This window comes from Plectropomus leopardus, chromosome 19, assembly GCF_008729295.1.
Source record: "Plectropomus leopardus isolate mb chromosome 19, YSFRI_Pleo_2.0, whole genome shotgun sequence".
Lineage (NCBI taxonomy): Eukaryota > Metazoa > Chordata > Actinopteri > Perciformes > Serranidae > Plectropomus > Plectropomus leopardus.
In genome coordinates this window covers 12,437,086-12,452,102 of record NC_056481.1, presented here as the reverse complement: position 1 = coordinate 12,452,102, position 15,017 = coordinate 12,437,086, and the positions used below count along the sequence as shown (strand labels likewise).

General features: G+C 38.4%; 1 protein-coding gene across 1 annotated transcript in view; it reads right to left on the bottom strand.

Moving 5' to 3' along the window:
• Window positions 1-15,017, bottom strand: part of kcnh4b (potassium voltage-gated channel, subfamily H (eag-related), member 4b) — a 54,045-nt gene that overhangs the window by 23,924 nt on the left and 15,104 nt on the right. The window contains exons 3-5 of the mRNA XM_042507689.1: window positions 12,473-12,604; window positions 11,154-11,287; window positions 1,104-1,344 (exon numbers count right to left, since the gene is read on the bottom strand). Of these exons, the coding sequence (XP_042363623.1) occupies window positions 1,104-1,344; window positions 11,154-11,287; window positions 12,473-12,604 (507 nt within the window). The remainder of the gene's footprint in view (window positions 1-1,103; window positions 1,345-11,153; window positions 11,288-12,472; window positions 12,605-15,017) is intronic.

The following is a 15,017-nucleotide window of genomic DNA, read 5'->3' as shown; positions in this document are numbered from 1 at the left end:
TAAGTAATTGAGCTTGCAAAAACAAGCAGAAATTAAGCTGAGGGATTTGGACATGTGCTCCAAATTTACTCACACTTACACCCCTTTACCACCAAATTAGCTGGTTCTTAAACTGGTTACGTTTAGGTCTGTCTCACAAACCAACCCGCATTTCCATCTGTTTTGAGTGGAACTGCTGGAATCAGGGATGCGCCATCAACAGAGTGTACAACAGTAGTAAACAGCAGTCAAAAGATGGCAGATACCATTAATTACCAGTGATTTTTTTTTCCTGTTTATGGTGGCAGATGTTTGTTTTTATCCAAAAAACAAGTATTGATCAAATATTAATTTCAGAAGACAGAGAAGAATATTACGTGGAAGATCATCTCTTTCCAACCTGCAGAATATGACATACCCACTGGTGTCGTCACGGTTCACACTTCAAGTTAGGAAACAGATTATTCACAGTTTATTCACAGAAAACTTGCTATTTTTTTGTTCCAGCTGGGAATCCAACTTTTTGGGTTCTGAACCAATTTATTTTTGGTTGAATGTTCTGAATGAATTAAAATAAGGTGCTCAGACTGTAAGAGAACCTGTTCCATGTTGGTGGAAAAGGGGTGTCTTTGAAGCATGTTGAAGTTTAACCATCTCATTTCATCCTTTGGATCAGGGGTTGGCAGCCTTTACTGCCAAAAATAACTTTTTAGTCAAAGGTAAAAAAACCCCAAAACTTTCTGGAGCCACAGATTTGGTACCTTGACTTTGCAGCGTTGGTAATGAAAGCAAACATCTGTCAACACACTGTTAAATACTCTTTCCTTTGTGGCTCTTGCTGCCCTGCTGCCATAGGCGGCACAGGTGCCAAGAAAATGGCCAGATTTTTGATGAAAATCTCACATCTTACCAAATGAATCCAAATAATTTGAAAAGCACAAAAATATCATTATGATTCAGATATCGAGAGCTCTACATGAGTTGATTGGACTAAACTTAACCTTCAAAATAAGTGGATAGAACTGACTTGATGATGGTAAAGACACAATTTGAACCTCCTAATGAGTTGAGCCACAGCAGGACCTTTAGTTAAAAATCTGAAAAGTCTTCTTTTCAACTCTCACCTAAGATGAAAAGCATTTCCACTACAATGTCGCTGACGATGGTGGAGCGCGCAGCTGTGACATGGTCATCATACGGTGTGAAGCTGACATTGTAGGGCACGGTGACAGCCACATAGAAGGTGGCCAGCAAAATGAGCCAGTCCCACAGGGCTTTGGACACACTGTAGTGGAGCAGAATGAAGCGTGACTTCTGCACTGCTGCCACCTTGTACTCTGGTATTGAAGGCTTGTCAATAATGCCCTGTAAGAACAGAAAGTCATGTAAAAATCTTGGAAAGAGGACATACACAGTCATACGCATAAATATATTTACACACACTCGCCCTCAATAACCTCTTGAATTTCAAACATATGTTGATAAATATGAAAAAAAAACACACAGAGCACTGAGAAGCTGAATAAATGAATAACTTGATAACCAGATGGTCATGAGGTGGAGTGCTGTGAAAATAAATGGTAATCAGATGGACAGTGCCGTGCCAAGATTTTGCAGAAACAGACAATATAAATGTCAGCACCCTCTCTGGTGCTCTGACCGCTGATGATTCAGTACAGTAGACAACTCAAGTGAAACAGATATGGTACTGCTGCTGGTTATCTATTCTGGACAGTCTCCTCATGGACCTTTTTAAATGGCTGTTCAGTAATAATACAAAATGATAAAGAGCGGACTGTGGTCAGTGAGGGAGAAACTTATTACCAACGATGACGTCTGTTAATCTCAAATATGACTTGGCCTTGGCTTGACTTCACCCCTCTGAATGCCATTAGTGTTTTTAGTCTCAGGTGCTTCGGTACAGTTGCCATCAGCTGCTGTTAGGTTTGGGTTCAATGCTTATTCATTCCACTCATGTAATGTTTTATTGAGAAAATCCAATCGCAGAAAGCATGGATTGCTATTACTGATGAGGTGGGGAACCCATTTGGCACATAATGAGACTGCAGCTCTCCAAATGGAACCATGCACTTGGCACATAATAGCATTAACCATGTTTAGGAGACGGGGGGGAAGATATTACCTTTTGACAGTGATGAGAGGGAAACAGAAAGGAGAGATAAATGAGCAGTAATTCATCCAAGAACAATGTGGCCACTTGACAAACAGGTGAGGCAAACAACAGGGAGGCTAAAAAAGTAAGTCTGAACTGGAGATTTCCTTGTAAGGGCTCTGAAGCTCACTTAGAGGGAACAGGCACACGAAGTTATTTGGGGGGGGTAAAAGAGAAAAAAATCCCAGAGAACAAAGACACACTGAGTTGCACACATGAAGCAAAATAAATAAGTCCAAATTGTTCTGTAAAAATGTAGTAAATTATACTGGCAGCAGAAATGTTCAAATTATTCCAAGGGAAACAAAAACTGTACTGATTATAGCTTTTTCGCCCCTCCATGGCAGTGGATGAGACACCAAACTAAAAGATCGAAGCACACATTAAACTGATTTTTACCAGAGATGGTCTCTGTGATTTTAAGTAGTTCTTAGGCGAATGTAAGTTCAAGTATTCGTTTCTTAAAAAATGTGATTTTTAATCAGTTATTTGATGCTATTGAAGAGGGGGTTTGATGTCATGATTGCCGGCTGTGTGTGCAAACTGGTGTGCTTACATTCAATGGCACTGCTCAGGATTGGTCGGACGGGTGAATGAGTGGGAACTGACACCGCAGAGATCTCTACAGATCATGACATCACCAGCACCAAGACATTTTGGCTACATTTTTGTACATTAAGAGTATATGGAGACACATTGTCCATCTTTATATACAGTCCATGTGTCAAACCATGATGTGTTTTTTAAACCTAACAACATAGTTTACCTTGCCAGGTAGTTTTGGACAGAACTGCGACTCTTTCCTGACATTATGGATGTGTTGTGTGACTGTTAACATGGTAATAAATGTTGTTTTGCGGGTGGTCATATTTTGGAAATCAGTGGATATCGACCTATTCTATTGTTTAGGTATGTGAGAGCTTTTCATTTATCATGATATGTCAGTCAGTTGTAGTCAGTGGAGAATCTAGTAGAGAGATCTTGCTGACTGTCATCAACAGCTGTAAACACTTTAATGATCATTCAAGCAATGTCAGCAAAAGCTGGGCTCTTTGTTTTCAATTTGCCTTACAACACAGAGGTCAGCGCGCCCGCCCGACCTTTGGCACTCGAGGCGGTCAGCCGAGCACATCCCAATGATTAGAAAAGAAAAGCCCAGCACTGCGGGGACACATGGGACAAGCATGTCACACAGCTACAGCTGGTCTTCGCACTTCATTAACTCACGCTGTAGCTCAAAGCTTACTGTTTCAACTCCAACTCCCAGCATGCTTTGGCCTTCAGCACTGATGAAAGCATGTCCTTGATGGGGAAGAGGATACACAGAGAAAGCACTCCCTCAAGCACACAAGATCCTCAGCCTTTAATATATAAAACAAAATACTACTTTACTACTTTTTTTTCCTAACAATGCAGCAGGAGAGCACAATAAAAACTGTAAAATTACAGCAAACCCACAAGTAAGCAAATACTATTCAATTGACTCTGCTTTGCTCAGTACTTATTATATGATTGTAGGATCACTACTGTACACCTACTACACTTGGCAACATGATCTCCAGGTTCAACAATTCAGTTTTCTCTTTCAAATTGCGTTACAGCGCGAGACTAAAGATAAACATTCTCTGTCTGAAAGTGTTTGTGCGTGAGTGTGCGGAGGGCAAAAATAAGAAGAGAAAAAAACGATAAACTGAGGGAAGATGTGAGAGCACAGGTCATGAACACAATCTATGAGTTCTGTATTTCACACTCAGCCAAAGAAGCGTTTGAATCACAACTTAAAAAATGCCTCCAGATTCATGGCCCTCTGACAAGTGCAATAAAGTGAAAAGAGGCAAGAGCGGCTCTCCTCTGGGAAAGTGCTTAAAATCAACTCTGAGCTACTTGTCAGCGTGCTTAGTTATACAGTAGCTGATACACTCATGGGTTGACAGCATCAGAAGTGCCAGAACAGACAAAACAACAACTCAGAGTGTTTGTGTTTTGGGAAGAGACCTTCAGGCAATAAAAAACTCACGCTCAACATGTTTTTGAGGAGGCGATGTTGTGTTTGGTAGACCATTTAAAAAATATGCAACCACTGCGGACAGAAAAAAAGGTGCACACAGAGTACTTTTGAAACCAGCTAACAAATTTCCATTTTTAAATGATATACATGTACTGTAAATGATTAATTTTAAGCAAATAATTGCCACTTCGTTATCTCTATGTTTCACGACTGGGCTCTCACCTAAAGATATATGTCTTCCAGCATAAGTATAGCTACCCCCTTTTCTTCCTTGCCTGGCAGGCTGATGGGCTACAAATAGAGATCCAGTCAGAGCAGATTTGGCTGGCTGTGGTGTGGAGGCAGAGGAAGACATTGTTAGCTAACTGCTATCGAGAGACAGACAGAAAGAAATGGACAGAGAGACAAAGTGAGAGAAAGATGTAGGGGGAAGACAGACAAGAAGAATGAAAACAGAATGGGAAAAATATAGTCAGAGTGGGAGGATAGCAGTGGCGGAAGAAGTATTTTTGATCCATTACTTAACTCAAAGTAGCAAAAAAAAAAACCTATGTAAAAATATTACAAGTTGAGGTCCTGCATTTAAAATCTCAGGGGTATTATAAGTACAAGATAAGTCCAAAGTATAAAAAATAAAAGTACTCACTCTGCAGAAAATGGCCATTTTCAGTGTTATGGTATCACAAGTTAATACATAATATAATTTGGATATTTAGTTGTCATTACAGATACATCTTAATGTTGTAGCTGGCTGAGGTGGAGCATTGGATCTTAAGCAATGTGTCAATGTGTCACATTTTATTAACTGGTCATGGATTATACTGTATATGGAAAAGGAAAGGAATTATTAACTTGCAGAAGATTTGAGTAGAAGTACTTTAAAATAGCACTTGGGAAATATTAAGTATTGGAGGTTAGAGTTGGGGGCTTCGATACTTGAGCTGCAGTAGGAGAGAAAGAGGAAGTAGGAGAGATAAGTCAAAAGCAGAAGAAAATTGAGGGCAACAGAGTGACAGACAGACAATACGGGGAGAGACAGAATGATCCAGAGGGATGAAGCCAAAAGGAGGTGCGGTAAAAGTGACAGATGGAGAGGGAGGGAAAACGTGTCAAAGCAGAGTGAACGACGAGTGTATAGTCAGGGTGATGTAAAATCTGAGGGTTTTTTTTAAACACATCATAATGCTTGTTGAAAACCTGAAAATGTTATACAGTTCTGCATTTTGGAGTTAGGCCGTTTAACTGTTCTTTGCCATTTTTGCGTCCAGGATTTTTTGAGCCTGCCTGAAATCATGGCTCAATGACGCACTGTGGCCATCCTTATTCTAATTCCTTTTTCACTTTATACAAACTAATCTTATATTTTTTTCCACATAACATGTCATCTAGTTCATGCCCTGTGCATAAGCAGCAAGTTCACCACATTCAACCAGTGATGGATTACTGAATTACTGGATTACTACAAAGAGACTCAAAACAACTATAAAGAGATGCAAAAAAACTACAAAGAGGTACAAGGACACATACAATGGATACAAAAAGATGCAAAATGAGCACAGAGCGACCACAAAAAGGACTAAAGGCAACTACAACGAGATGCAGAAACAACCACAAAGAGACTCAAAGACACAGAGACAAAAATACAACAAATCGACATATAATTACCACAAAGAGATAAACAACCACAAAGACACTAGCAACAATCATAAAGAGATTCAAAATGACTTAAATGAGACGATAAGACTATAAAGAGACACAAATCAACCACAAAAACAGGTACAAGGCAAAATGTCCACAAAGAGATGAAAAGACTACAAAGACGCACAAAAGAACCACAAAAAGATAACTACAAGGAGATACAAAAAAAACCACAGAGATTAAAAAAACTACAAAAAGACCCAAAACGACCACAAAGACACTCAAAATAACGACAAAAAGAGGCAAAACAACCAGAGACTCAAAATGATCACGACCAAAAAGTGTGAGGGGCCTAATTTCTGTCATAACTGTAGTGAATGTACCTTTCGGTTGCTGGACTGCTTTGGTGATTTCTAAAAAATAATTCAAATTGTGCCAGGAGGTTAACGACGCATTTTTTGTGCGTGACAAACTCAAAACAAATATAACGTTTTTTGTTCATTACCACGGACAGACAAACACACTCTCTCCATTTCCAGTAACAAAAAGCAATGCTAATGACTTTCCAGCGGTGGCAGTTAATCACACATAAATCCCACACGCCTGATCCGCTTATAATCATACATCTTGTTACCAAAGTAAACATTGTTGTTCCCAGTTTTTTTTTCTTATGTAGCCAGTTGAATTCAGTTATTGTTAAGATAGCTTCTTCTTTCAGCAACTGAAAGTTAGCTAAATAGCTGACCTTAAGATAAAGTGCTGTTGCTATGGTCACTGCTGCACTGTTGCCATGGTACTTTTTTCATATCCATCCTTATTGTAATTTAAATATTTAAATATTAGTGCATATTGTCTACTGTATTTTTTTACATTTACATTTTCACGTTACATACTCAGCATATTATTCATAATATATTTAAAATTATTTGAAACATTTAAATATTTATTGATCAACCAAATTGGTTAATATTACTGTGTTTCTATTTTTAGATTTTTGTTTTTACATTCTTATACTTCCCTGTATTTCCCTCTTTCTTATCATTTCAATATCAGCAGCAGTAGCTTCACTCAGAATTGTTATGAAATTATGTTTTATGAGGAGACAATTTCATGAAATGAAATGTACCATCTGAGGTCAGTCCAGTGAAACTGTGTCTAATAAAAAAATATGCCTCGGCTTAGAGTAGCTGTCTGGTGTGTGTGTAACCATATTATCATGAAACACCAAGTGAATCTTAGTTTCTAATTAATACTCACTGATTTGTATGATGCAACATTAGCTACACAGATATATAGTGTACAAACTTTAGGCACAAGAAGGTAAGGTGTGAGAAAAAGCCAATGCAAGCAAACAAGCAAACACCAACACGTTTAATCTCGAGTGTGCATGCTTTGAATCTCATCCTAATGCAAACTGCATTGTATCTGTTTAACACTGGTGGCAGGCCTGCAAGATAAAAGGTTCTCCAAAGTCACTGATGGATACACAAGACACAGTCCAATGAGCTGTCAAAGACCAAAACAAATCAATATCTTACAAAAATAGATCTGATTTGTATTCTAACCACTCAGTGTTTTTGTTTTGCATCCAAGAACTCACGGATTGCCTACATTTTTAATATGCAACATCATCACAAGCTTCTCCTGAATGTACGCTTACGGCCGCACTGTATGCTATAATCATTCTCTAAGATTACAAATACATTAGGCAAATGTGCTGTCTTTCTCTTCTGCAGGGAATCAGTGAAAAGTGGCTTTAAAGTTGAAAAGGTTTAACTAAACTGCAGAATCTTGGTCATGCTCTCGATGTGCAAGAAAGAAAGAGAAACTGTGTTGTTGTGAAAATACAGTCTGCTGCTGGAATAAAATCTGGATGATAAATGTTATGCGGGTGATCCAGAATGTGTTGATGTATTACCGTATGTTTGTGTCAAGCCGTCATTTACTGTGTGGTTTATATGTGTGAATGTTTTTGTGGAAGGGCATGTGTGAGCACTATCAGAACAAGTGTGTCAGGGAACAGTGCCATCTGTAAGAAGGTGGGATTGGAAAAAAGGCAGCAGGAGTTTTGGCAAACAGAGGGGAGGTGCAGCACACTGAGTCCCATGAAGACACATGCAGGGCGGGTCTGACAGCAGCAGCAGCAGAGCTTTTTGTTTCCAAAGGTGTGAACAGGATGCAGGTCAGGGTCATGTGAGGGTATTTATCACTGCCTTTTAGAAAATTTTAAGTCTCCTGAGTGAACAGAACTGCTTCTGTTTTTTTCTTTAAACCTTTAACTATTCAGACTAAAAAATGTCAAAAAACCATGAAAATGTTAATCATAGATTACCAAAGCCCAAGGCCCTTTTTTTTGGTTAAACCTTTAATGAATTAGTCTAAAAAATGTCACAAAACCTTAAAATATGGCAATGAGTTTCCCAAAGTGGCCTTTACAAAATGCTTAATTTGTCTAACCAACATCCAAAAACCCAAAGTTCTGATCAGCTACAACATTAGAGCCACTGACATGTGAAGTAAATAACTTATAACTGATCATCTCATTACAATGCAATGTTCTGCTGAGTCCTTAAGACACACAGAAATAAAATGCCTTCTTTTTTAATTCCTGAGAAAAAAAAAGTTTTATTCTGATTCTCACACCTTTTTCTTTGTGTTATAAATAGTTAATAGTCTATAACATATCTAAAATTGGCAAATACATTTGGCCAGTCACTGAAAAATTCTACCATGCTTTAATGTCCAAAAGGCAAATTTCATGTTAGATTCTGGTCCTGTTTTGCAGGTTTGAGCAATGCATGAAACACTGAGGAAGGGAGGCTCAAAATTTGGTGTCAAGTATGGGGCATGCCATTACCATTGCCATTAAAAGTTAAAGTGCTAAATGCACCTCTCCAAAGAATACACAACAGCCTTTTTTACCCATGTTTTCCCATTTTGAAATGCTAATATTAGCCACTTGAATCACACGTCTCACAGGTTTTCATTTTTTTTTTTTTTTTTTTTTACATTTTAATTTACCCCTGAAATGCTCTGAATTGCTTTTAGCCCCCTGGGATGAAACGCCACATTGTGAAGGACAGGTTTGAGTACAGACCCAGTTGGTAACTGAGCCTCTGCAGGGATGGAGCGGGATTATCTCAAAATGGTGCTCTGCTAGAAAAACTGCTCCCGTTTGGAATCTGAGAGCAAAACAGGAGCTCGTTCTCATGAATAACATTTGCTCGGAGTGAAGCGCGACTTCATTATTCAAAGCCTACGAAGGCCTTTGTTCTGTAAGACAAGTAGCAATGTAATGGACCATAACTGGGGTTTATTTCAACACAACAAATGGTCTCTTAAGTTGCTAGAAACAGGAAGGGCAAGCTATTGCAATGACACACTTGTCTGAAAAAACATTTGAAATCCATATGTAATGAGCCTATTTATCCTCCATCCATACATTCTCCAACAGGTTGTACATATATATGTTAATGTATAGAACACAACAGCCTCATTTTGACCCAAAGGTAAAGTAAATGGAAATGGTAAGTAAATGGTAAATGGATAGTTCAGTTTTACCACTTTATCTTGCCGTCAGTCTGCCCTTTCTGGCAGGGAACTAAAGCTGTTATTTATGCTCTCTTTAAAGTCACCAGACTTATTTGACAAAAACAGTAATTTTACTTCACTGGGGGACCTGCTGCCCACCACCGCCTCGATCTGTTTGTTTGTTTGTGTTATTGCATGACTTCAGCCCCGTCTCCAAGATGTTACATTTATATAAAACTAATATGATACACCAAATGCAGTGCAAGTGACATTTTCCATGAACATAATGAGGAAACTAAGCTAATTAAGGTATCTAGCAAATCGCAGAAGTATTTAGCATAGCATATTTTTACCGAACATTAAACCTAATTCACGATCTTTCCAAAACCCTATGGTGCATTTGTTGCCTAAACCTAAGACAAGAGTCTTTGTTGTTACAGTTTTCATTCAGATGTAACCAAAATACCGATATTTCCCTAACTCTAAGTTCTTGTGTCAGGTTCCTGGACTTTGCAAACCTGCCGTCCTCCCAAACCACCTCGTTCTGCAACCTTTGCAGAACATGAATATGGTGTTTCATTGCCTGGAAGAGACATGTCTCTGAACATAGTCCATGCAGTGAACACCTTTCCACAAACCACAAAAGCAGTTTCATACATCAAAACGTAATAGGAAATAGGGTTGGTGACCTCAATGAATCCTTCAGGCTTCAGTTGCAGCTCACCTGGTGGAGTGGGTGCACCGTGTACAGAGGCTTTGTGTTTTCTGCAGCGGCCGCAGGTTTGACTCCACCTGTGGCCCTTTGCTGCATGTCATCTCCTCTCTCTTCGACTTTTGCGCTTAAGCTGTCCTATCTGTAATAAAGGCAAAAGCTAAAAAAGATCTTTTTAAAAAAAGAAAGGACTGTCTGATGGCAAGATAAAGCGGTGAAAATAATCTAAATATAGCGTACACATTTTTTTAGGTGGCTAGACTACATTTTGTATATATTCTCTATCTCTTCCTTTTGTAAATACAATTACATGTCTATGTCTGTCTTTTTTTCTATTTTTCTTATCCCTAACGTATTTCCCTCCCCTGTACTGTGAGCATTGCCAACCCGGAAAAAATTCCTTGTTCCTTATTTGTTGAACTTGGCCAATAAACGTGATTCTGATTCTGATTCTGATTCTGATTCTGCTGCTGCCATGGCAGTACTCCTGCCTGCGCTTCTTCAAACTGGAGGTGTGCCGACTGCCACCCACTGTAGGTAATCCACCGACTATGGATAAGTACCTTATGTGACCCCACTTCAAAAAATCCCAGCTATCCCTTTAAGGGAGCACGTATGTGACATAATGACCTACATCATAGAGCTCAATGGCAAGGTGTTAGCATGTCTGAGCAGGTCCCCCAAAAAAGTGATGATGATGACACATCCAGCTCCCCTATGACCAATAACACCTCACAGTCAGTGAGACCATCTTGTGCCTCCCAGCAGCCGGCGCTGCCACAGTGACCTTGCTACGTGTCCACATAAAGCCACCAAACAACAGCTTCCATGCAAATAAATACAACAGAAGCAAGATTAAAATCACTCAGGAGACTTAAAATAGTAAACCCATTTGATACATTTTTCAGAGATAAGCCACACTTTGGGAATCTGGGTCAAGACTTTCCTCATATATTGTCTTCCTAAAAACTCATCTTTTGGATATTAACATTAATAATTCAAGCTTGAGATTGAGGGCGCTGCATATCTGAGTAACTCCTGTTGATTTTCAGGCTATGTCAGGGCACACATAAGCCTATAAGGAAGCATGTAAGAGTGGTAAAAGTACTTACACCACCCAGGTTGACCTCTCTTTTGCCTCCTCTTGAGAACTGGCTGGTCAGCTGGTATAACATGGTGCGTCCGCGCTTCCTGGCCTCGCTGAAGTGAGAGCTGCTCTTCCTCCTGCGCCTCTTGTCCTCTGAAACTGTCAATTAGATCATAAGCAGTGTTGGAAGAAGGATGCGGTTCCTAAAATTACTTATACCACCCTGAGAAAAGTCCTGCATTGGAAATGTTATTTAAGTAAAAGTAAGTATATAATCAGTGAAATTTAGGTACCCTATGCAGAGAAATCTAAAAAAAAAAATTCAAACATAAAAACTATTAAATATTTATCAAAACACTTGGCAATTAATTTTCTCAACTGGCTAATTGATATTTTATTTTATGTATTTTTTTAAAAATATTTTGAATCACATTTTATAAACTTTTCTTTTTTATTGCAAAATAATAGGTAATTTTTTTCAGTCAACTGGCCTCTTGATATGTTGATTTTAAAACATATATTTTATATGTTTTTTATTATTATTTTTATGCATTTTTACTCATCTCAGCTGATTGATATAATCAATTTTTTTATGTATTTTTAAAAATATTTTAAAATATTTTGGATCACATTTATGAACTTTTCTTATATTTTTTATTTTCAGTATATTGGCCTACTGATATGCTGATTTTTTGTTTTTTTTTAAAATATTTTATACATTTTTATTATTTTTATGCATTTTAATGTATTTTTTTAATATTCTAAATTAGAATAGAAGCTTTCCTTATTCATGCAAAATAACAGATAATTAATTTTAGTAAAAGTCTAAAGTGGCATGAAAAGAAAATACCCAAAGTAAAGTACAAGTACCTTAAATTTGTACATTAGTAGAGTACTTGAGTAAAATGTACTTAGTTACATTCTGCCACTGATCACAAGGAAGGCAAAGACCACTTGTAGAGAATACTGTAACTAGTATTTTTTGCTGAATAATCTTTCCTGTAAAGACAAAAAACACATCCACGTACTCAGCTTTCATTTTATTGCGCTATAACAACATGATTTCCCCCGACATGCTGTTTGGTATTTGCGACAGACTGTGTCCAGGTTCCACTTTGAGAACACACCGCTGCCCAAATCAAACTCCCCATTGCAAAAACATTGTCTGAGTTCAGTGAACGAATGCCAGCACAAACAAAAACTGCAGGGCAGAGTGTGACAGTGATGAACAAGAGAGCACGGAGAAAATGAAAGCTGGGGGCCAGAGGATGACCCGCTCGTAAATCAATCCTCAAAGTAAGCAAATAAAGGGAACTGTTTTTGTAAACAGGGCTTGTAGCCTACCCTCTTTCTTGCTGTTTTGGTAGCCCTTTCCATAGGTGTCAGTGATGTCCTTGAATGAGAAGAGGAAGAGAACCATTTCTCCCTTTTCGTTCTTTATGGGCACGATGTCTAGCAGACACCAGAAGGCCACACCTGGAACAGAATCAGAAATCTTTATTTAGTTTGTGAAGGCAAATCCTCAACAGAGACATGCAGTGTAAATGTTATGCATCTTCTTAATGACTTCAGCTTTGGATGCCAAGGCCTGCGATCTCCTGTGTCACGTCAGCTCTCACCATGTCTGCTGAGACTGTTGATACTTGTCAAGTATGGCATAGCCTTTCTAAAAATAAACCCCCAATTAGATATGGATCATGTTCGGGAGGATGGTGCACAAAGAGAAAGATCAAGTCAGAGGTTTGGTTATAACAAGTCAGGCAGGGAAGGAGCACAATAGATCCAAGACCTCGCCATAACCCAGTACGCTCATTAGCAACTCTGCAGAAACTGTGCTCTGCCACCAAACAGATGTTTCACGTCTCTTAGTGTCCCTAGTGTGTGTGTGTGTGTGTGTGTGTGTGTGTGTGTGTGTGTGTGTGTGTGTGGTGTGTGTGTGTGTGTGTGTGTGTGTGTCTGTGTTGTGTGTCTGTGTATGTGTGTGCGCAAAATAAAACAGTGTGGATGGTCGTATTTTAGCACAAGGCTGTGGGTGTAAATTAAACACGTATGTTTGTGTGCATTTTGGTGTTTTCAAGCAGCAGGTACCAGCGGTGGAATGTAACTAAGTATTATTATTGAAGTAGTACTGTAAGTACTGTATGCAAGGAAGTATATCACCACTGGACAAATACCATATTTTTTTTAATAAAACTTAACTATCTTTACAGTAGAAAGACACAAATACTCCTGAAAATGGTGCTATGGCCAGACAAAACAGAGGAAAAGGACCGTGTCATTCACTTTTGCTCAAGAGGTAAAAAACCTACAACTACCAGAATGCACTGTGCCACATTTGACTAGCATATGCTATAGCTGGTCAGTGACATATTGCGAGCTTGGCTGTTTTCCCACAAGAAACAACAAAAACTAAAGCATCTAAGTCTTACTTTCAGTTCAGTTATACATAGTTAAGTTTTAGTAAAAATGTGTGTTTATTTTCAATGTGAGCTAAACATTCCAAAGTTGTACTCTTAGATACTTGCCTGAAGTAAGTTCAGACAAGATTTCAAAACTTTCAGAACAAATATTAGTATTTGTGCATTTTTCCTTATTGTACACTTATAGTTTTTATTAATAATAAATGATATAAGATGTGATAGTGTGTGATATGTGATTATAGTCACAGGGGACATTTTTCTGTATTGAGTACTTTTACATTAAATACTTGTAACAGAGCATTTCATAGTGTGGTATGAGTACTTAAGTAAGGCATCAGAGTCCTTCTTCCAGAGAGGATGGTGTGTGTGTTCAGCAACTGAATTCCTTCAGTGTCTGACTTCATCATGAAAATCCCGCTAATACTGCACCAGTTATGAATATCTGCCATTTGGATTAAAGCTTTAAAATTTAATTCCCTGTCTTTCAGTTTCACAGTCTTTGTCCTCTTTTCCTTTTCTCACGTCTGAATCTACATACTATTTTACAAAATCATCATGTATTTCTTCCCGTTAGTTGTATTGGCACTGCGTTACTGTTACTTCCTGTACTGTAAAAAACAAGAAGATGACAATAAAGACCTTTTTCCAGCTACAGAGCAGATTTGGTAATCTAGCGTAATTAGCAGTTCACACACTTCGAGGGCGCAGGTTTAGGTCTCTGATCAGAGGCTTAAACAGGGTTGTATGTTCTCTGTTCATGCATGACATCGTGTTTTGAGCCCAAGACTTTGTCAGAGGGATTAACTAGAAGTCAGCAGGAAAAGGATTTAAACTACAGTGATAAACACAGTACGTACAGTATTTTGTCCTTTGCATTTGCTACATTAAGAAAGTATTAATGGAAATATGTATTCTTGACTTAGTTTGAGCTTGTTATTGAAGCACACAAGCTCACTCCTTCAAAAACCCTCTGCACTCATGTTGAACGGATCACTGAAATGAACTCACTGCAGATTTTCCATTCAATCTGATGGGTTTGTATTAATAATAATGAGCAGTAACTCTGTAAAAGAGCATGTTTTGCACTGCTGACCTGCTGTATTTAAAATTCCGTTCACTGTGGAGATTCATAATCCAACCAAAAATGCTCAGCTCTCAGCTAAAAATAAATGTGCTCTTCATAATGTTGGGAACAACATCAAAAAAAGCTCTGCTGCTGCTCAAAACTACAGATTGTACTTCCTCATTTTTTAATACCCACCGGAACGGATACATAAAATATAGAGTGCTGCAGGAATGACATTTATTTGGAGGTTAGCATCACCCTGGTTCCCTTCAATGGGATTTTTCCATTGGCACTGCAGAAGGTTTTGCTCTGTGGCCAACAAAAGTTTATGTTACTTACACGTTATACTCAGCAAGATAATCTTCACAAATGTTTTCAGAAACATGTTTTAATGCACTGTTTA